Here is a 24,427-nt window from a genome sequence, read left to right as displayed (position 1 = left end):
TAAGATGGGGTGGTATGAGAATCTCTGAATCTGTCAATCTCCTATGATTTTCATCCACAACAGAGAATTGTACTCAAAACAAAAAACATAACATGTTAATGAGAGAGGTCATAAGAGAATATGCCAGACCAGTTCAAGTTGACAGGAAGGAAATGGTAACTCAAATAACCATGCATTCGCACGTTGAACCAAAAAGACATTCATATACAGCCGGTAAAATAGCATTATACACATCAACTTTTTTCTCAGTAAATATATTTGTAATGGGGCTATTGTAATGAAATTTTGACCAAATGTCAGCAACAACCAATGCAATCCACACATGCAAAGAAATCAAACCATGGATGTCCATAAATTAAGTTATGTGTAATATGTAATGACACAGGAGAAAAGTATTGAACACATGAAGAAAAGAAGTTGCAAAAAGTCATGGAAAGCCAAGACACCAGCTGAAATCTATCAGTAATTAGAAAGCAATCCTGCCCCTTGTCAGTGCAAATTTAATATAAGCTGGTTCAGCCCAACTGATGGCCTATAAAAAGGTGTCTCATTACCAAGGTGTCACACAAGAAATATCTCATGATGGGTCAAAGCAAAGAGCTCTCAAGACCTTTGCAACCTTATTGTTGCAAAACCTACTGATGGCATTGGTTACAGAAGGATTTCTAAACTTCTGAATGTTCCAGTGAGCACTGTTGAGGCCATAATCCGAAAGTGTAAAAGAACATCATTTCACCATAAACCGTTCACGACTAGGTGCTCCTCGCAAGATTGCTGACAGAGAAGTGAAGGGTTGTCCAAGAGCCAAACCACTTGTGGAGAGCTTCAGAAAGACCTGGAATTAGCGGGTACAATTGTTTCAAAGAAAACAATAAGTAATGCACTCAACGACCATGGCCTGTGTGCACACCCACCACGCCAGACTCCATTGCTGAAGAAAAAGCATGTTGAAGCTTGTGTTTGCTGCACAACATTTGGACAAGCCTGTGAATTGCTGGGAGAATATAGTCTGGTCAGATGAGACCAAAAGTTTACTCTTTGGATGCCATAATACACATCATGTTTGGAGGAGAAATGGCACTGCACCTCACCCCAAAAACGCCATATCAAAAGTAAAGTTTGGAGGTGGGAACATCATGGTGTGGGGCTGTTTTTCAGCATACGGTACTGGCATACTTCATATAATTGAAGGAAGGATGAATGGAAAAATGTACCAAGACATTCTTGATAAAAATCTGCAGCCATCTACTAGGATGCGGAAGATTAAACTAGGGTGGACATTTCAGCAAGACAATGATCCCAAACACACAGCCAAGGACACTCTCAATTGGTTTCAGAGAAAGAAAATAAAGCTGCTAGAATGGCCCAGCCAATCACCTGACTTGAATCCAATTGAAAATCTATGGAAATAACTATAAAGATCAGAGTTCATAAAAGAGGCCCATGGAACCTTCAAGATTTGAAGACTGTGTGGAAGAATGGGCCAAAATCACACCTGAGCAATGCATGCAACTAGTTTCTCCATACAGGAGGTGTGTTGAAGCTGTCATTGCCAACAATTGAGAGTCGACAGCAACTGATTCCAAATGCAAATGTCACACCTAGAAACAACTCCAGACCTTTTACCTGCTTAATTGATAATGAAATAACGAGGGAATAGCCCACACCTGTCCATGAAATAGCTTTTAAGTTGACAGTCCCATTACTTTTGGCCCCTTAAAAAGTGGGAGGCACATATAGAAACCGTTGTAATTCCTACACCATTCACCTGATTTGGATGTAATTACCCTCAAATTAAATCTGAAAGTCTGCAGTTAAAGCACATCTTGTTTGTTTCATTTCAAAGCTATTGTGGTGGTGAATAGAGGACAAAATATGAAAATTGTCAATGTCCCAATATTTATGCACCTGACTGTGTGTATGCATATATATGTGTGTATATATATATATATATATATATATATATATATATATATATATTTCTACATGTCTCTGTCTATATAGTTCGATCTATATCTAATAGCAGAGATGGTGGCTGTATGCAGCAACGTTTCAATGTGATTTCAACATTTTCATCCGGTTCTACCGTGGCAAAAATGTTAAAATAGCATTGAAACGTCGGTACATACAGCCACCATCTCTGTTTTATCTTTTACACCGGGCTGTGTATATATATATCTGTGTGTGTATGTATATATAGATCTTCCCACAGCTCCCTGATATTGTAGATGCAGGATCTTAGGTGCGAATTGACCTCTCTACCATTCCCATAAATGCTCGATTGGGTTCATGGCAGGAAAACGTGGTGGCCACACAATTCGCCTGAACTTTCCAGAATGCTCCTTAAACCATTTCTGGGCAACTTGGGACCGATGATTCGGTGCATTATCTTGCAGGAAAATTTATCATTGTGTGGGTACATGAAGTCCATGAAGGACTGCAAATGGTCATCAAGCCAAGCAGCATAGCTGTTACCGGTCAATGGCGTGCTCAGGCTGACCAGCTGACCCAACCTCTGCCATGTGAACACACCCAACACCATTATGGAACCACCACCAGCCTGCACGGTGCCTTGTTGACAACTGGGGTCCATGGCCTCATGGGGTCTGTGCCACACCTGAACCCTACCATCAGCCCGACACAACTGGAACCGTGACTCATCGGACCATGCTACGTGTTGCCAGTCCTCCATTGTCCAATTAATGATGTCACGAGCCCAGGTGAGGCGCTGTGTCCGGTGTCGTAGTGTTAACAGGGGCACTCTGGTGGGTCTTCTACGCCCATATCCCATGGAATATAAAGAACACTGCACTGATCTGCTGTATGTGCTCCTGGCACCTCCTGCGTTGAATTTGGATACGATTTTGAGCCAGTGTTGCTTGTCTGTTACCATAGACAATTCTGTCCAGACGCAGCTGTTCACGATCATTAAGCACCCATGGTCGGCCATTTCATTGTCCACAGCGGGTGGTAATGCCTTCCATGAGGTATTCCCGGTACACACGTGACATTGTAGATTGAGGAATATTGTATGTCCGCAAATCTTCGAGCACCCAGTATCATGCCCCCTTCGAACTCCGATAATTCACATTGCCTTGCCATGTGCAGCCTAGCCCTTGTTCAAACTAACTCACGAGATGTCAGATTTCAACTGATGCAGATCTGGGCATTTCCTAGTTGTCACAGTATGGTGACGCCACCAAACTGTGTACCTTTTTATGTAGTGCTATCTCCTCACCAGTTTACATATATAAGCCCTCTATCCCTGAGGAGTTAGATCGTCACAAAGATGTTTATTACCTTACTTAACTTTAATGGAGACACCAACAACTGAAGTGGAATCAAAAATTAAACAAACATTTTATTACAAGGAAAAACATTCTTTTGGTGGCGAAGAAAAAAGCATTTATTCCCAAGCTCTAGCCCACGCTAAAATAGTAAATGAGGCTACCTGAAGGCCTCTGACGCAATCAGAGTTACGATAGGCTACACCCCCCTTTATTTGGCTTAGAACTACTGTGGGCCCAACCTCTAGGAAGAAGCCCATTTCCCCCCTTAAGGGCAGAGACAACTTGCCCTGGGAAAGGAAAGGTGCCCCGCAACTGCCACTTGCGCCCTGTTGGGCCGCTGAGAAGCAATGCTTTTCCGCCTTACAATATACACTGAAAACTATATAGTTAAAACCATAAACAATATAGTAAACAATCGGGTAGGGATGGGTGGGAATTTCTCACTGACAGAAGAGGAAGTGAACCCTGCTTCCTCCCTTTAAATATGAGCTTTAATGCCCTCCCCTCCAAAGCCCTGTGATAGACCGAGGAAACATCAGTCTAAACCTGTCAATCAAAGGCAGGGTGGCTGAAAAACACCCACTGAAATTTTCTAACCCCCATAAGCAGTATCTTATGTAGCATCAGGCATATGCTGCCTTCAGCTACCTTAATGTGTAATTTAGTCTTAACAATGGAAAGTTGAGGGCCAAGTAGCATACATTTGACTATTACTTTTAATGTCTGATTATGTGTGTCTGCAATAAATTTTATATCACTTAGTTCTCACTTTGACACACCTTTTTTTTTTTTTTTTTCTCCAATTTTCGCTGGTCTTTTAATCTTTCATAATATTGTGATATTAAATTTGTTATAAATAAGTTATATTTTAATAATACAGCTCCTCAGTGCACTACATAGGACAGTTCTCTTTCTCTCTTCAATTCATTGTTAGTCTTTGCAATATTGACATGTAAACCAGCATAATTTAGTTAAGGTTGTTACTACAAGACATTTTGGATTGATTTAACAGACTTCCATAGAAGGGGGAGGCTTAGATTTAAGGTACAGCCGTCCATCTTTTTCAGTCATGACTGCCATGTTCACTTTAATTTTTCATGGTACCCCAAATGAAGATAATGTATAAGGAAGCTGTTTAACAATTCTAACCAATAAGTCTTCACGCTTGGGAAAAAAAAGTCCATAATGATCTGTAAATGTCCCTGACTGGATTAAAAGATATATAATTTTTTTTCACTACATCCTGGAGTGCAATCATCTCATCTATCTAATTTTTCTCTTCCATCCTCTGTCTATGACAACCATTACAATGTCTCCAACTAATGGTGCTTACACACTGTCATACAGCACCCACGACCAGATAACGATTGTGATCTGATCGTCCTGCATGTGTTGGATGATCGTTATCGAGCATCCAACACATGCATTAACCCCCTAACTACTATAATGACCCGCGATTAATGATCGCGGGTCCCTATAGTAAACAGGCTAACCTTTTGTACTAAACGCAGTTCTCAGACCTAAGGACATAGGGGGTCATTCAGAGGCGGTCGCAAGCGCTGAGCGCTCGCAACCGACTCAATGTTGCCCCACTGGGCATGCGCACGCTGGAGCCAGCTCCTTCGTGCGCATGCGCGAGACCCGGCTAGCGATGGATGCTTCATCGCTAGGGGTCTCGCAGCAGACGGGGCGAGCTGTTGATGGTGAGGCGGGCAGGGGGCGTGCCTGCCCAAATGGAGGCGTTCCCGCCAGAAGGCTTGCCGTTTGGGGGCAGCCCCACTGACATCATTGCTGATGTCAGTGGGTAACCTCCTGCTCGATCAGAGCAGGAAGCTCCCTGGGGTTTACGAGTGCCCAGACCCAACCTTAGGATCTGGTCGTAAGCCCCGATGGTCACGATGGTCTTGACCATCGCAACCATAACCCATGTCGGCCGCTAGAGCTGTGGGTGTTAACCCACAGTTTAGCGATCGACAAGGAGGTGGTCGTTCAGGATGCAAGCGGCCGCCCTGATTCAGAGCGACCGCTTGCAACGAACGACCGCTTTTAAATGAGGTCCATAGTCCGAGATCAGTTTACACTTTTAGCTGGGATTAAAGATTGTTTTGGTCACTATGAAGTATTTATTTGCTAAGCAAGGAGAAAGAAAGATTACTGACAAGTATGTATATAGAAGATAGAGGTGCTCATTCAGAATGGAATTCTTCAGGAACGTTACTCTAGTAATTAACCTGTGGAAAGTGAAGAAACAACTAGCAGATTTAATCTGAATAATGCAGATATCTTACTCAAACTTTTATATAAATCCATGGGGATGAATTAGACCACAAAATCCATGTCCACACAAAAATCCCCTTTTGAGAAATGCATTTGTAAGAACAGTGTCTTCCTGGCACATCAGGTAGTAAGATATTTTATCCATAGGCAAGGGACACTGGTTGAAAAGTGTCAACCCAATTTAATTATTTATTTATTACCAGTTATTTATATAGCGCACACATATTCTGCAGCACTTTACAGAGAATTTTTGGCCATTCACATCAGTCCCTGCCCCAGAAGAGCTTACAATCTATATTCCCGATCACATGCGCGCACACACATACGCACTAGGGTTAATTTTGTAGGGAGCCAATTAACCTACCAGTATATTTTTGGAATGTGGGAGGAAACCGGAGTACCCAGTGCTAAGACTATAGAAAGCAAGCATCCATTTAATGATAAAGTACAGAAATGTTTGATTCCTAAAGTAGATGCAGCCATAGCTAGCATGTGTGATATTGTAGAAAGATGGAGATTTTTTTTAAAAGCTTCAGATTTCTTTAGGAACAACTTGAAAATTGGGAATCACTATGATCTCAGTTGCCGGAGCCTTCAGATTAAGGGCCTGATTCAGAACCGCTCGCTATTTGCGGTCGTTCGTTTTATAAAAAGGGGTGGCTATTCAAATGAACCGTTCGCACTTTGCGGTCTGTTCACGCCTCTAAGTCTGAACGAGCGAGCAAAACTTGCGGTTGCAATTTTGAAAAATACGCCCCCTTGCCGCTCGCACCATACGTCATGTCCGCTATTTATTAGATTAATAGAGTACGTCGTACAGCGTATGAACTGCTCGCTATTCTTGTGGTTGGTTTTTTCAACCGCTATTTTGCGAGCAGTTCTGAGTTAAAAAAAAACAAGTGATGTGGTCAATGACGCTGCTGGATTAATTATGCATTCCCTTAAAACGCCCGTTTTGACCTTGAAGCACGCCTGCGTTCTGTTCTCCACTCCCCATTTTCAAGCACCTTCCCCTGTTACCACCCACATACGCCTCCCTCTGTCACTCAAAGTAGCAGGCATTCGCTATTTAGCGAACAAACGATTTTCGTCCGCATTGACTGGTTCGCGCATGCGTATTACAATCCGTACGCATGCACAGATGTGCGAACATCGGTCAGAACGAACAAGCGGCCGCTTACGAGCGGCTCTGAATCAGGCCCTAAGAGAGAATTCAAACTAGTAGTACAGGGTAAAAGTGTGGTTATCACTCAAAGAGGAATATAATTCCTGTGTGAAACCTCTTTAGACACACTTGCTTCTTCAACAAGGTCTATAGTATCAACAGTAGAAGACTCCTCTAGTTCTGTTCCTGGGCAGAAGGCACACATTGTAAGATTAGTTAAGCTAATCTTGAATTTAAGTGGGCCCATATATTGGGAGAAAAAGAAACTTTGATACTAAAGTCCTCTGGATGGAAATCAAACCAATTGTCACATGTGTGATGTTCGAAGTATTTTTATCATTCATCACATCAGCAATTCAAGGACACAAGAAGCTATAAATCGGGAACGCAATAGTCTAACTATTCCTTTTAACTCTAGAAGGCTCTTTTCAGCTTTCAAAATTAAAGAGGAAAGGCAAAATTAGAGCCTCTATGGCTATTATTTGAATCTTATGGCAAATAAACTTCTAGGTGTACTAATACCATTCAAATACAAGGTAGCTTTCTGCAGCAAATGTGATTTTCTTTATTGGTTGGGTACATCACATTTTCTTGGCTGTCATGGGGATTTAAGAGGAAAAATATGAATTTGAATCACTGATGCTTGGTTTTCCTTTAAATTCTCCATGGCAGCTCAGATTACCCACCCATGTCTGGGAGGTTACATATTTATCAGAACTGATTGGGAAGTCACTCAGGCACAGTGGAAGAGCTACACTGTATACCTATTGGAGATGTGTTTATCTACCTGTCCTAAGGATAAGGAATTATTGATGATTGGACTTTGCTGTTTTTCTCTCCTGCTATGCATCTCAATAAAAAAAAAATGGTGCCATTAGTGAGAAGCATAAGTTCAGGCAATATTAAACTTTAACTCTGAAATCATGGCTTCTGTAACCCAAAATTTTTTGGCCAGAACAATCTGGAGAACTTTGGATACAAACCACTCATGAAAGTTGACAGATAGAAGCTGACTAGATAAGATATGATTGCAGAACAATGGCAGCCTTAGTTCTACTGTTCAGTGAGTTCAGGGTTAAATATGAGTTACTGCCTGCAGTTCACATTATGACTATTATTTAGTCATCCTTATTTTTTTGTGCTCCATTTTTATGTAGTGTGGGCTATGTATTTCAGCCATATTCTTGTTCCACTGTATATTGTCGCACAGTACAGTTAAGAATGCTGCAATGTTTCTATTTTGGCTTCCTGGAAAAGAGTTAAGTGTTGTCTATTTTTGGCTCATATGCTGCATTCTGTGGGCTTGGCACCAAAGCTTTTATTTGATGTTGAAACTTCATGCTGTATAACTGAGATTTCAGAACTACTTAAGAGTTTTTCTTTGGGACTGTTCCAGCAATCTTCCAAAGCCTTATTGAATTCAGTTCTTTGTACCCACTTGTGTAGTTGCAGTTGTGCTGTCATTGTTCCAAAAGTGGTGTGAATTTCATGTGATGTTGTAATTTGCCATACTTGACTAATAAAGCTTGTTGCCGCTAAACAATTTAAAATACTATTCTAACTGTGAAAATGGTAACGTTAAGTAATGGGAATGGCTTAGTAGACAGTGACACCCAGCCTGTAAAACTTGGTCTTTTTAACAGCTCCCCTCAGTGGTCTAAATCCCTGAAAGGTGACATTTCTCCCATGACCTATGTTAGTCATTTAAATACAAGTTTCATGTGGTTAAATCAGTGTGGTTATAACAGAATAGATTACAAGACATACGAGGGATACAGAGGTTTACACGGATAATGTTCACTCTTGAGAATTTTAAATTCTAATAAGTCCTAGACAGGACTTATTGTTTCAAGCAGATATTGATTTACTGTCTTATACTGGGCATACACTATACAATTATCTGTCCAATCTGGCTGGTTGGAATGAAAACCTGGTAGTGTGTGGGAGCCAATGACAATTCGATTATTTGGTTTTAAACACTGGAAAACAGACAAACAAATTTGGTTACATTTTATTTAACCAATGTGGCTGAACATCTATTGTCTGTTTTCCAGTGTTTGTGAACAAATAGTCGATTGTCATTTGATCCCATACACCACCAGATTTTCATTCCAACCAGCCAGATATCTTGTAGATAATTGTATAGTGTATGCCCAGCATAAACCACTTAACTGCAAGTTTTTTTTCCCCAAAAACCGCTCAGAAATTGTTGGGTTTTTTATGATTGAATTAGGTCAAGAACATCGATTTATAACTTAACCAACACTTTTTTTTATTAAAAAAAAAATTTTTTTTTTTTTTTTTTTTTTTTTGAAACACAACATTGACATCGATTTTATTATATCTGTCATCGATCTACTGTATATTGGACTATCAATGATGGGAACGTTTATGACTTTGATTTCCCCAAGGGCTGCTCTGAGAAGCCACCAGGTATACACTGGGAAGGGGGAGCCTGAGGTGTGTTAATTAACATTTCCCCAGCAGCTGCTCCTCCCTGCAGATGCCGGGTGGGGGTTCCTGTGTTGCTGACTGATCAGCAGACATTGGGGGAGGGAGCAGGATTGCAGAGGGTCCATGCGGTCCCTCTGCTAGTGCCAGCAGCTGGAAGATTATCCTCCGGTAGCCATCCACTGTGTGTTTCAGACTGGTCACATTGTTTACGACCATGTCGGCTAACGCACAGTCTGATGTGGTTTCAAACTATGCGACCAAGCCAGGCAAGTGGTTAATAATCAGTGCTTCTGCAATTACAATCTAACCAGTCATGTAGTTATATGTCCTGTGTGTATATAGCTTAATGTAAGCAATTATACGGTTGGTTAGAGTATGAAGGTTGCAAATACATTTAACAAGACAATAAATGGCATATCTTGTGTCTCCCACTATGTTTTGGAAAAGGATAAGAGGACACTGCATTAGAGTACTCCCGCATTGTTCTTGTTCTTTACATCACTAATATATATTAATGTACTACTTGTACATACCAAGTATGTGCTGATGGTTTGGTGTGATGAAGCCGGTGACTCATGTTTTTTAGTCCTTCTTTTCTGACAAAACTACACACAGCGATGCAACTTATTGGCAATTGGACCTATTGGATTAATTGCCTCTGATTAGTTCCATTCCTTCACAAGTATCTAGGTAATCACAATTTATAGTTTAGTGTAATTTCTGAACATGGCCCACAATGTAAGGCTATGGGGTCTATCCTATTGGGTGCGATTTGCGAGCTGCTATTTTCACTTCGAATTCGCATAGCGAATTAATTTTGCAATCCAATTAGCAACTCGCACTGATCAGTCAGACTGAATTCGCAACTTTCCACTCGAACCTCCCTGAGAGATGGAAAGGAAAGTCTTTATTTCTACTTCAGGGTCCATAGGGTATCCACAGGATACCTTGGGGTGTAGGCGATGGCAGCAGACATCGGGCACCTCAGAGTTAGTTTTCAACCTCCAAGGATGCACTGGGGTCCCTTTCCTATACCCCGCCCCCGAGCCAAGGCAAATCAGTTTCGTAGGTGCCCGGCTCGGAGTCTGGTCACCTTATTCAGAGGGGGGCTGTTACAGCCCCTGAAGTTTATTTTCAAGCAGCTCTGCTGCACAGGATGAGCTGTACAGCATAGACAGTCAGCACAGACGTCTATGCTGTTGCTCCTTCACCCCGCCGGACCAGAATGCCGGTACTGATCTGGGGAAGCTGGTGGGGTGTCTGGGGTCGCCGCTAGCGGTGATCCCGGAATATCCCTGACTGTGACCAGATTCAAGGGGTAAGCGGTGGGGTCCTGCCGCCGATTCACAGCCGTTTCGTCCTCGGCAGGGGGGGCTCACTGGGGACAAGCTGCGCGTGGAGCCAGGTACTGATCCTGCGCTTTCCACTAGACCACCAGGGACAGCGGGCTGCAGCAGTGCGGATATGCTCCAGCGTCCCAGGGGTTAATAGCATGCCAGGGGAGCACGCCTTCCCTGTCTCGCAGCTGGCGCCTCCCCCGCTGCACAGTGCCTTTCCACAGCGGTTTGGTGAGCTGTGTCAGCGCTCCTCCCCCGGGCCCGCCTTCTCTCAGCTCCTTGGTGGCCATTTTCTAGGAAGTGTGCAAACGCTGTTGGAGTTTGATACAGGTGGCATCGCGGTCAGGGTTACCCTGCATACTTCTCCTCCGATCAGGTCAGAGTGTGCAGCGCTGTTTCCTACCAGGCTCTGGTCTGTGTAGTTGAGCACAGTGCTTGTAGTGCAGGTGATTTATTTCTGCATTGTATGTGACTATCTGCTAGTGCTGTCTGACTGTACTTTCACTTCTGACTGTCAGCCATTTTACTATCCCTGTTCTTCCTCTGCTAAAGCCCTTGCGGTGCAGCGTTGCAGGGTGTTCATTGCCTCACAGTAAACAAAGTGTTTGTCTGTGTGGGGAGTCACATACACTCCGTTTACACTCATGTCTGGGAGTGAACGTGATTTTCCTCTTCAGCTAAATTGTATCACATGTAATGTACTGTTAGCGGAGGGAGATGTGAATGCTGAGAGTTTATGCAGGGCATGTTATCTCATATCACGCCCGATTTCTGTGACTGCGCCTGTACAGGAACCGCCCTGGTTTTGTTTTGCTAAGGCACTTACAACCCTAGTGGGCCAGTTGGCGAGGCCCCCTGCGTTTCACCAGATGAGGTTATCGCAGCAGACTGTAGTCTCATGCAGGGGTTCCCACGGCAGTTGATGATACCTCAGGGTCTCCCGGTTTTACCCCCCCAGGTCTCGCAGGAGCCTGTGTGAGTGAATTCATTGTCCACTACGGTGCAGCACCTGGCGGAAGTTTTACAGGGGGAATCACCTTTGCGGCCTTCTAAGTGGCCTTTGTTATCTCAAACGGCTCAATATGATAATGATGACATGACGTCTGATGACTGTGAAATTATTGACTTTTCAGACCAAGAGCCCCTTTGTGCAAAGGAGGCAGAGTCTAAATCTAAAGTCTATATACCCGGCCTTATACGGGCAGTTCGTTCCACCTTGATGATTGAGGATGAGGATTTCCCTGTGGCCAAATCTAAATATCCCTTCTTTAAGGATGTTAAGGGAGATGCCACTGTATTTCCTCTATCTGGTCAGTTAGTTGGTCATTTAGAGGAGGAGTGGAAAAATCCGGGTAAGCGGTTCCAGCCTCAAAAACGCTTGGCCTTTGCATACCCATTTGCGGATAATTATTTTTCAAATGGGAAACACCTCCACAGGTGGATTCTCATGTCACACGCCTAGTGAGGAGTGCTACATTGCCCATGCCCTCCTTAAAGGATGTTACGGATCGCAAGGTGGAAATATGCTTAAAATCCATTTATTCCCTTGCTGGAGGGGCTTCCAGACCGGCTATGGCCGTGTGCTTGGTGGCCAGAGCCATGGAGCGGTGGGCGGATACCTTGGAAGCATCTCTGGACACCAACTCTTCCCCTGAACAGGTGGAGTTAGTGGGCAATCTCAGAGACTCAGCCACGTACATCAATGAGGCAGCCTTAGATATAGGTCTCCTCACTTCCAGAATCTCCTCGGCAGCAGTAGCAGCTCGCCGCAGATTCCAAGAAGGGATTGGAATGCTTGCCCTTTAATGGACAGGTCCTGTTTGGTCCTGACCTGGACAAAATTGTGGCCACACTGGCAGCAGCTAAATCTGCGTGTTTACCATCGGCTACAGTCCCATCAGGGTCTGGTACTTCGGCCTTATAGGGCCCAGGGTAAGTCCAAGATCCAGTCCTTTCTCAGTTGGAGTACAAAACGTCCTACTCCCAAGTCGGACGATAAGCATTCAGCCTGGGGACCCCAGAGTGGGAGGCCGCCTGCTTCAGTTCGCCCAGTGCTGGTACCTGACTACCAAGGACTCTTTGGGTACACAAGGTGGTCTCTCGGGGGTATGCCCTCTCCTTCCAGCGAAGGCCTCCCAGCCGGTTTTTCACCACAGGCCTTCCGGCAGATCAGGACAAGGCCCTGGAACTCCAAAAGGTGTTGCACTCTATGCTCCAGGCTGGAGTTATAGTGCATGTTCCGTTATCCCAGAGGGGCACGGGTTTTTATTCCAATGTCTTTCTGGTGCAGAAACCCAATGGGTCTTACCAACCCGTCATCAACCTCAAATCCCTAAACAAGTCCTTGAGGGTTCCTCAGTTCAGGACGGAGACCCTGCGTTCCATTATTCTGGCAGTGAAGCCTGGGGATATCATGGTGTCGTTGGACATTCAGGACGCCTACCTGCATGTCCCTATTATCTTAGCACACCAGCAATTCCTCAGGTTTGCAGTACTCGACCAACCTTTTCAGTTCCAGGCACTGCCCTTTGGTCTGGCCACAGCGCCTCAAGTATTTACCAAAGTCATGGCGGTCATAGCAGCCCACCTGCGGACGCAGGGGGTCGGCATGTTGCCTTATCTGGATGACCTTCTGTTAGCAGGGTCTCCAGAGATCCTCCAGCGCCATCTGCGACTGACAATATCTGTGTTGCAGGATCACGGCTGGTTGATAAACTGGAAGAAATCCACCCTGGTTCCCTCGCAGAGGATGCTCAATCTTTGTGCCCCGTTGGACTCTCAACAACAGAGGATCTTTGTGATGGAGGAAAAGATCTCTGCATTACAGGCAAAGGTACGCAGTTGCCTTCAGAGCCGCCGGGTGTCTGTACACTCGGTGATGAGGTTACTGGACTCCATGGTGTCAATGTTCGACATGGTGGAATATGCCCAGTTTCACTCCAGACCTCTGCATTAGTTGATCCTCTCCAGATGGAATGGGTTGCCTCATCAGATAAAGACACAGACCATGATGCTTTCTCCGGAGGTACGTCTGTCTCTGGCCTGGTGGCTGCAGACAACTCACCTGAACAAGGGACGCCCCTTTTGGGTGGCAAACTGAGTCCTTTTGACAACTGACGCCAGTCTCCGAGGCTGGGGAGCAGTGACGGGTCCACACTTGTTCCAGGGCAGGTGGACTCCAGCAGAATCTTCGCTTCCAATAAACATCTTGGAACTTCGGGCGGTATTCAAAGCTCTCCAGCAAGCAAACCATGTTCTACATGGAAAACCCATGCAGGTACAATCAGACAACGCTACCTCGGTGGCTTACATAAACCCGAAGTCAAGCGGCACTGACAGAGGTGTCCCACATCCTGACTTGGGCGGAGGACAATCTCCCTGCCATCTCAGCGGTGGTCATACCGGGAGTCCTCAACTGGGAAGCAGACTTTCTCAGCCGTCAAGACATGCATCCAGGAGAATGGCCTCTTCACGAGGAGGTGTTTTACTCCTGGTTGACAAGTTGGGCCTTCCAGAGATAGACCTCATGGCCTCCCGACACAACAACAAGCTGCATGTGTACGGGTCAAGAACAAGAGACACGGAGACTCTTCTGGTGGATGCTCTGTCGGTCCGGTGGACCGTCCAGTTTGCGTACCTCTTCCCTCCATTCTCCCTTCTTCCTCGAGTGGTTCGAAAATTCAAGCAAGAAGACGGCATGCTCCTGTTGATAGCTCCAGCGTGGCCCAGACGTCACTGGTACTCAGATCTTTGGAGTCTCTCCGTAGACATTCCGATGCTGTTGCTTCAACGTCCGGACCTGTTGTCTCAGGGTCCGTGCAATTATCCGGAGCTGAGACGTCTGTCTTTGACGGCGTGGATGTTGAGACAGCCCTCTTAAGGTCCAGGGGTTTTTCCAGCTCAGAGCTCGGAAGTCTGCGTCTGCAAGAATTTACCACCGAGTATGGCATACTTTGTTTAAATGGTGTCGCCCTAGAAGCAATGATCCTCAGGTGTTCAGGATATCCAGGGTGTTGGCTTTCCTACAGGCGTAGATCACGGTCTTCGCTTTGCTTCTCTGAAGGTGCAAGTTTCTGCCCTGTCAGTGTGGTTTCAGCGTAGGATTGCTACTTTTCCTGATGTCTGCACCTTTCTGCAAGGTGTACTTCGTATTCAGCCTCCCTTTGTTCCACCAGTGGCTCCTTGGGATCTATCTGTGGTCCTGAGGGCTCTCTGAGGACCACCATTTGAACCACTGGGCTTACAGCGAAGACTGTTTTTTCTGGCCATTGCTTCGGCCAGAAGTGTCTCAGAATTGGGGCGATCTCATGTTGACCGCTCTTTCTAATTTTTCATAGGTACAGGGCTGTGCTTTGCACTCGCCCTGGTTTCCTACCTAAGGTGGTATCTAGTTTCCACATTAACGAGGAAATCATTGTGCCGGCCTTTAATTCTCCAGACCTCTCGGCTGGTGAGGCCTCCTTGGATGTGGTATGTGTTCTAAGGATTTATGTTGACCGTACCAATTCATTTAGGAAGTCGGACTCCTTGTTTGTCCTCTATGGCTTCCGTAAGAAGGGTTGGCCTGCCACTAAGCAAACTTTGGCAGGATGGATTCGCATGGCAATTTCTGAGGCTTACATTCAGGAAGGCCTTCCTGTTCCATCCTCTGTTAAGGCTCATTCCACTTAGTCTGTGGGTTCTTCGTGGGCAGCTCGCCGGGGTGCCTCTGCTGTTCAGCTTTGTAAGGCAGCCACGTGGTCTTCTGTCCATACCTTTGTGAGGTATTATGCATTCGATACCTTCGCCTATCAGGATGCTTCCTTCGGGCAGCGGATTCTCCTTACAGCACAGGAGCGTCCCCACCCTTAAAGGATACTGCTTTGGGGCATCCCCAAGGTATCCTGTGGATACCCTATGGACCCTCAAGTAGAAAATATGAGATATGGCAAGAACGTACCCTTGTTATCTCTTTCTACTAAGTCCATAGGGCTCCACAGGACTCCTGCCCTGTCGCACCTGTACTGCAGATGGGCTTTGCTCTGGTCACCGGTTTTTCTGTCTCCTTCTTGTGAGAATGTGATTCTTGTGTGTTCCAGAACTTTCTTCTCTTTCTTCTCCTCCTCCGGCCTATGGCTTGGTACGTAACTGATTTGCCTTGGCTCGGGGGCGGGGTATAGGAGAGGGACCCCAGTGCATCATGGGAGGCTGAAAACTTTAACTCTGAGGTGCCCGATGTCTACCGCCATCGCCTATACCCGAAGGTATCCTGTGGAACCTTGTGGACTTCGTAGACATAGAGGTAACAAGGGTAAGTTCTTACCATATCTCATATTTGTAAAGGTTCAAATGTTGGGATACTGTGCTGAACCCCTTGGACTCCCCTACCCTAATGACTAATTAGGCATTTGGAAGTTTCCAATTAGCTTAATTAGTCCAATAATTAAGTAATTTTTGGGGATAAATAATGTCCTCAAATTTCCCCCAAATCAACTTTTTTGTTAGTTTAGGCACCCCAAATTTAATTACAATAATTTTTATTAGTATTTCAAGGTGCCCTCAACTTACCCCAAAATCACCTTTTTCCAATTTTTTTTTTTTACATTTTTCGTTTCATTTGTTTCAGATTCAATGAAAAAAAGTTGTTGTTTTTTTAATTATTTTCTTGCATTTAAATAAAACAAAGCAACACATTGGCCATTTGACACCATTTAAAAACCTATAGTATCTTCCTAATGCCCACAAACAGCCTTCTATACGGTCCTGCTAACTAAATTATCCATTTTGGAGGGTCCCGGATGGTCTCCGTATATTTTCATACATTTCTTTAAAATCTCATTTGGCAGTAAATTCGCACCCCTACGCTGCGAGTAGTGCGAATAGGTATTTTTAATTGGATTGGAGAATTCTCGGGAGCACGCTTCGCTGCAAAGTCTGCAGATTTCAAGAAGTAAACTCGCAACTCGCAGTTCGCACCTAATAGGATTGACCCCAAAATGTTAGTACGACTGATTACCATTGTGTCAGGTCTTATCAAATTAGCTTACTTTTCTCATCTAAAATATAACTTGTATGCAAGTACCCTGGTCAGTTGGGACAGCTGGTTTGTTATAATAGACTGGGTTGAGTATTGGTGCTATTGATTATAATATGTAAGTAAATAACAATACAAGTAATAATTACAATTGAAAATCATTTTCTAGGAGGGCTGCTTTACTCTAGAAAAACACCACTTGTTAGAAGTGCTTGAGAAGTAATCTTATCAACAAAAATGAGAAGCACCCAATAGTGCAAAATCTTCTATTTTCACCATCAATGTGTGTGCGCAGAAAATATAGTATTAAGAGCCACGTGCAAATGAACAAAGAATTGTAACCTATCTGTGAATCTTTAAGATGATATTCACACCTTCATCCGCTGTATGTATGTATAGCTATATATATATATATATATATATATATATATATATATATATATATATATATATATATATATATATATATATATATAACCAGCACAAACAAATCATCTGTAAATCCACCAGATTTGGTGGGTTTGACACAGATGATTTAATATTAATACAATCTTAATGTTTTCACATAAACTCTGAGTGCCGCAGCTTGTATGTGCTGGTTGTTTATTTTCCTGAGGGCATGAGTGCCGGCCCGTATTGCATTTTTTATATGATATATATTATATATATATATATATATATATATATTAATGTGTGTGTGTTTTATAAATTCTGAAAACTGGGAAGCCGTCCCACAGATTTTCTTCCATCATGACTTGGCTCAAGCCACACTGCAGTATATTACCACCAGTCGCTGTTATGGTGACCATACGTCACCTTAATGAAGAGCTGCGTAAATATGTATGTATGTGTGTGTATGTTATATATCTGGTTATTTGTGTGATATGCTAGAGAATTTTTTTCCTTTAATGGCTTTGCACCTAAGGCCTAAGGCCACCATTTTTTACCCATGTTTGAATCACATACCAATTTAATTGAAGATATTTTTTATTTAAATGCCATGTAAATTGTGACAAATGTGTATACATGTTGGTTTAACCTACAAAAAAAATCCCTCCTATAGGGGCAAGTTGTACAATACAGAGTAACGTTTTGCCTATTCAAACATAATACACTTCTACGTTATATGTATCATGTGAGTAAATTCTGTTTATATTTTTACAGTTGTCTTGTAGAAGGAGATGTCAAGGAAGAAATCTTGCAACCTCCAGAGCCTCTTCCTGTGCCACCAATTTTAACACCTTCACCTCCTTCTGCTTTTCCAACTGTGACTACAGTGTGGCAAGAATGTGATCGTTATCATCCAAAGCCCGTTATGCATATGGTCTCCTCAGAAAATGCAACAGACATGAATGAGAACTATAACAAATCTGCCAGTGTTCCAGGAAAGAATGAGCCCAATGTTGAGAAGAAGCTAGAGCGGAAACTGAGCATTGAAATAAAGAAAGTACCTCTTCAAGAAAGCCCTAAAAGTTTTGAGACAAGTACAGGTTTGCATAGAGGACTTGGCATCAAAATTAAATCTGCTTCATCTTATTCCATTGACCAGTCACCTAAAACTCAAGCGTCCATTTCTTTGGATTCTCTAGCAGTTATATCTTCAAACTCTTGTATTGATTGTAGGAGTTTGAAATCTGCTAAATCAATAGATGATGCACCACTTCAGAGAAGCTCAGACGCTCTAACAAGACCAGACCATCTTCCTCTCAGTGTTACTACTGCTTTGAGCAATGAACATGCAAACTGTAAAAATGTGTTTGACTCTGCATACAAACCTTTAGAAGCATCTTCTTCTGATAGTAAGACTGTATTAAATAGTGATTTTCTTACATCCCAGAGTCAGGTTGACCATAACACTTCTTCACATCAGGCACCCTTATCTTTTACTAATCCTCTTCATTCTGATGATTCTGACACAGAATTAGGGGATTCTCATCAATCTATGACAAAAAGCTTGTCCAATATATCAACCGCAAGTGCCACTGTGTCTGCAGCCACTGCCGCTGAAAACCCATCAACTAGAAAAGTACTGCCCATGTCTATTGCCAGACATGGTTCATCTATGGCAAAACATTCCAGCTCTCAAAAAGGTAAGGACATCCCATTTGATGTGCTTTTCTAAAGTTATCTCTTGCTGACACCTTATTGATAAAGCACTTCTGCTAGACAGTAAAAATCACAACTATCTCCTATGCCAACAGGCTGCTCAGGCTGATGAAGACTAGGACGTGTTATGTGTACTGTTGTCTGCCATAATATTGACAAGCATAAGATCTTAAACTGACTTTCCAACTAGTAAAAGGTGGTAGAGCATAGATTCCCATGGGTGGGGAGGGGTGTCTGCACTACCATCTTCTCAGTGATAAGGAAGCTTTAAAGGGGAGCTAAACTGTTACTAAAACATCTTTTGTTATTAAGCTTTGAAAAACTGTCAAATTGGTAAAATAACTTTCAGATTTTATTTTTTTCTGCTTCATGCCTGATTTGAAGTATTCAGCTGCTGTTTGGATTATCCGCATTGATGCGCGAGAAATAAGGATTTCATTGCAATGCAGATTTGTATGCTTGCCAGTTAAACTCGCTCTACAGATAAGCAAGGAACTCTCCGCAGTGAGTCCTTGCCATGTGATAGTTTGCATAGATAATTATATCATTTAATAGTATAGGATGCCTATACTGAGTTTAGTGCATCACAAAACTTTTCTTCCCAGATATATTTATGCTGTGTATTTGGTCTATTTAAATGCAGCTGTATGTGTCTCAATTCTCTGAATGTAGAGTTCCACCTGAATTTCACCTTCCTTTTCACCTAGTTCTTATGTGTGTCAATGTATAACTGTTTCAAGTAAGTTGGATAGATGGACTACTGCTCATATAGAGGTGTTTCAGCATGCACAACTCCATTTGCTTACAACAGTCCTGCATGGGTGAAGCAGAAGCAATTTTGGAATTCCCAGAACTCTCACTATTCATTCTCCTCTATCCCTTCTGTGTCTTTTATAGATACAGTGCATCCGGAGAGTATTCACAACGCTTCACTTTTCCACATTTTGTTATGTTACAGCCTTATTCCAAAATGGAATAAATTAATTTTTGTCCTCAAAATTCTACACACAATACCCCATAATGACAACGTGTACAAAGTTTGACATTTTTTTTTTTACATTTTTGCAAATTTAATTTAAAAAAAAAAAAAAAAAAACACTATAAAATCACATGTACATAAGTATTCACGGCCTTTGCCATGAAGCTCAAAATTGAGTTTAAGTGCATCCTGTTTCCACTGATCATCCTTGAGATGTTCCTACAGCTTAATTGGAGTCCACCTATGGTGAATTCAGTTGATTGGACATGATTTTGAAAGGCATACACCTGTCTATATAAGGTCCTGCACTTGACAGTGCATGTCAGAGCACAAACCAAGCATGAAGTCCAAGGAATTGTCTGGAGACCTATGGGACAGAATTGTCTCTAGGCACAAATCTGGGGAAGGGTACAGAAAAATATCTGCTGCTTTTGAAGGTCCTAATGAGCACGGTGGCCTCCATCATCTGTAAATGGAAGAAGTTCGGAACCACCAGGACTCTTCCTAGAGTTGGCCGTCCGTCTAAACTGAGCGATCGGGAGAGAAGGGCCCCAGTGAGGGAGTTGACCAAGAACCCGATGGTCACTCTGTCAGAGCTACAGCATTCCTCTGTGGAGAGAGGAGAACCTTCCAGAAGGACAACCATCTCTGCAGCAATCCACCAATCATGCCTGTATATTAGAGTGGCCAGACGGAAGCCACTCCTTAGTAAAAAGCAAATGGCAGCCCACCTGGAATTTGCCAAAATGCATCTGAAGGACTCTGGTCTGATGAGACAAAGATTGAACTCTTTGGCATGAATACCAGGCATTATGTTTGGAGCAAACCAGGCACCACTCATCACCAGGCCAATATCATCCCTACAGTGAAGCATGGTGGTGGCAGCATCATGCTGGGCGGACGTTTCTCTTCGGCAGGAACTGGGAGACTAGTCGGGATAGAGGGAAATATGAATGCAGCAATGCGCAGACACATTCTGGATGAAAACCTGCTCCAGAGCACTCTTGACCTCTGCCAGGATATCGAAGGAGTGGCTTCAGGACAACTCTGTGAATGTCCTTGAGTGGCCCAGCCAGAGCCCAGACTTGGAGAGATCTGAAAATGGCTGTGCACTGACGCTTCCCATCTAACCTGATGGAGCTTGAGAGGTGCTGCAAAGAGGAATGGGCAAAACTGCCCAAAGATAGGTGTGCCAAGCTTGTGGCATCATATTCAAAAAGACTTGTGGCTGCAATTTCTGCCAAAGGTGCATCAACAAAGTATTGAGCAAAGGCTGTGAATACTTATGTACGTGTGATTTCTTTTTGTTTTTTTTTAATTAAATTTGCAAAAATCTCAAACTTTGTACACGTTGTCATTATGGGGTATTGTGTCTAGAATTTTGAGGACAAAAATGAATTTATTCCATTTTGGAATAAGGCTGTAACATACCAAAATGTGGAAAAAGTGAAGCGTTGTTAATACTTTTCCGGATGCACTGTATATTCCAAATAGGAATTCTAATCATCATATTTTTCTTATTCAACCACTCTCATATTTTATTATAATTAAGGTACTACCTTTCTATATTTCACTTATTTCCCAATAACACTATGCTTACTGTGATTGTATCTCACATCATGCAGTGATGGCACATACATTCTTATTTAATTATTCTTTTTATTTTCTTCATTTTTATATTTTCTGTTGTTTTTCATATAGAATTCTATCTTTATTTACTGACCATTAGGCAGTGTTAAACCTACTAAACTTACTTTACATCTGATATAAGAGTAGCCAGTAGTATGCAGTTATATTAGAGCAGACTTCTTTAATTGGGGCTATATCGGCATACATCTTATGACTGCCCCTCTTTTTGGATACCAGAAGGAGCCCCACTATGATCGTTCGACTCCCGAGGGCATGATTTGCTCTTCGAGCTATGCCCCTTCTCTATAGCAACGGTGAGGCCACATCACAATTGGGTGACTAATCCTGTCCTTTATATATCTACTAACGCTGTAGGCGTAGCCACTGTAATATATTAGCTGTTGTCATGATTTTATTCAATCTACCCAATCAGCTGTTATTATTATTATCATTTAATTATATGGTGCCACAAGTGTTCCGCAGTGCCTTACAAAGTACATAAACAAATAAGTAACCAGACACATACAATACACTGACAAGGATGATAAACATTGCTATACTAGTGACCTTTACACCCACATAAGCAGCCAAGTGTTAGTTGCCCTAGTGGGGAGTAAGAGATAAATGAAAATACAGTAGGTTGAAGCACAAGAGGGTAGAGGGCCCTTCTCAAAAGAGCTTACATTCTAAAATACGCTATACATACGCTTGGTGGTGATCAGTGATGTATATTCGATATTTGGGGGACTATACAAATTATTACACTGACTTATGGGCTCACTTATACAGCCATGGCCAAAAGTTTTGAAAATGACACAAGTATTGGTTTTCACAAAGTTTGCTGCTTCAGTGTTTTTAGACCTTTTTGCAAGATGTTACTATGGTATACTGAAGTAAAATTACAAACATTTCATACGTGTGAAAGGCTTTTATTGACCATTACATTAAGTTTATGCAAAGAGTCAATATTTGCAGTGTTGAACCTTCTTTTTCAAGACCTCAGCAATTTGCCATGGCATGCTGTCAATCAACTTCTGGGCCACATTCTGACTGATGGCCGCCCATTCTTGCCTTATCAATACTTGTAGTTTGTCAGAATTTGTTTGTCCACTTGCCTCTTGAGGATTGACCACAAGTTCTCAATGGGATTAAGGTCTGGGGAGTTACGTGGCCATGGACCCAAAATTCCGATGTTTTGTTCCCCGAGTCACTTAGTTATCACTTTTGCCTTATGCTGGAAAAGGCATTGTTCTTCACCAAACTGTTCTTGGATGGTTGGGAGCAGTTGCACTTGGAGGATGTTTTGGTACCATTCTTTATTCATGGCTGGTGTTCTTAGGCAAAATTGTGAGTGAGCCCACTCCCTTGGCTGAGAAGCAACCCCACACATGAATAGTCTCAGGATGTTTTCTCCCAGGGAGGCCTAACCCGAAGTCCCCCTCGGGAGCCCCTGACCTAACATCCCCATAACCCCCCCTTCCCCCCGCGGCTGTCTCCACGCAGCTTACTTTCGATTGATATGCCGGTCGTCGGGCCCCCGGCATAGGTAAAATGACAGGCGTCAGAAATTCGACATCTGTCTTTAGACCCTTGCTGGGATTAGACCATCGGGATTTAGACCGTAAGCATGCCGACTGCATACCTTCTAGCAAACCGAGGTATTGTTACTCAAATGTTGATTTTTGACTGTTGACATGCTTCAGCTAATTAATTTGGGGAAAATACAATTTATCTGACATTTGATGTTAAGCTTAATTAATTACTGTTGGTACCTGATGTCTTTTACCTTATTCTGTTAAGCAAGTGAAAATTACCTGCTGTTCTTTGCTGCATAAAATATGTTGTTGCACCATTATGCGAGCTACTGTTAATATATTGTTTGATATATATCACATCCCTTCATAACCTACGTATATTATATTCACTGGATTCTACTGTATAGCCAAAGGTACGATTTAGATCATCTGAATTGACAAGAATACTCCTAACATATATATGGTAGCTCTGCCGGGTGCCGTCCAAAAACGCGAGCTGCTGAAATATACAAGTCCAACGGTGGCACTCCGGTGTGTGTGTGTGTATATGTGTATGTGTGTATATATATATATATATATATATATATATATATATTTACATCAGGGTCCATAGGGTATCCACAGGATACCTTGGGGTATATGTGATGACGTCAGGCATCGGGCACCATAGAGTTAAAGTTTTCAGCCTCCCAGGATGCACTAGGGTCCCCCTCCTATACCCCGCCCCCGAGCCAAGGCATCTCAGTTTCGTTGGTGCCCGGCTCGGAGTCGGAGCACCTGTTTAGAGGGGGGCTAAGGATAGCCCCTGAAGTTTTCTTCACGGCAGCTGTGGCTGCCCATCTGGAAGTACAGCATGGACAGTCACTACTGACGTCCATTCTGTCTTCCCTACACCCCCGCCGGTACTGATCCGGGGATGCTGGTAATCATCTGGGGTCACAGCTAGCGGTGACCCCAGATGTTTTGGACCATGGCCGGATTCAATGGGGGCAGCAGGTAAGCAGTGAGGTCCCGCGGTGGGTCCCCGCTGAAACATGGTCCTGAGTCCCCAGGCAGGGGGCTCCCTGGGGACTGGCTGCAGCGTGGAGCCAGGTAACAACCTGCGCTTCCACTACCCCCCTGGGACAGCGGACCGCAGCTGAGCGGTAGCGCTGCGGCGTCCCAGGGGTTAATTGCATGCCAGGGGAGCGTGCCTTCCCTGTACACAGCCGGCGCCTCCCGGCTGCACACAGCCCTCTCTGCACCTGCCTGCCGATTGGCCCTGTAGCAGCGCTCCTCCCCCAGGCCGCCCTCCTCTCTGCTCCTCGGTGGCCATCTTTACAGAAGCATGGTGAACGCTGCTAGAAGCTGCTGATCGGTGGCATTGTGGTCTGGGTCCCCGGCATACCTCTCCTCCGTTGGAACAAGTCTGTGTATGCAGCGCTGTGTCCTACCAGACTCTGTATCTGTGTAGTTGAGGATCAGCGCTGATAGTGCAGGGATTAATTTCTTTGCATTGTATGTGACTGCTGCTAGCGTCTGCTGCCTGTACTTTCACCTTCTACTGTCAGCCTTTTCACTGTCCCTGCTTTTCTTCTGCTAAAGCCCTTGCGGTGCAGTGATTGCAGGGCGGTTCTCCCACTATACTAACGATTATCAGTGG

At 43.6% G+C, this 24,427-nt stretch overlaps 1 protein-coding gene across 1 annotated transcript in view; it reads left to right on the top strand.

Moving 5' to 3' along the window:
* The window catches only part of PTPN12 (protein tyrosine phosphatase non-receptor type 12), a 143,382-nt gene that overhangs the window by 93,546 nt on the left and 25,409 nt on the right, over window positions 1-24,427 (top strand). Inside the window, exon 13 of the mRNA XM_088468821.1 lies at window positions 17,701-18,626. Coding sequence (XP_088324947.1) covers window positions 17,701-18,626 — 926 coding nt within the window. The remainder of the gene's footprint in view (window positions 1-17,700; window positions 18,627-24,427) is intronic.

The sequence above is a fragment of the Taudactylus pleione genome, unplaced genomic scaffold, assembly GCF_031769625.1.
Source record: "Taudactylus pleione unplaced genomic scaffold, aTauple2 ptg000086l, whole genome shotgun sequence".
NCBI lineage: Eukaryota > Metazoa > Chordata > Amphibia > Anura > Myobatrachidae > Taudactylus > Taudactylus pleione.
This window is presented reverse-complemented; position numbering and strand designations above follow the sequence as displayed.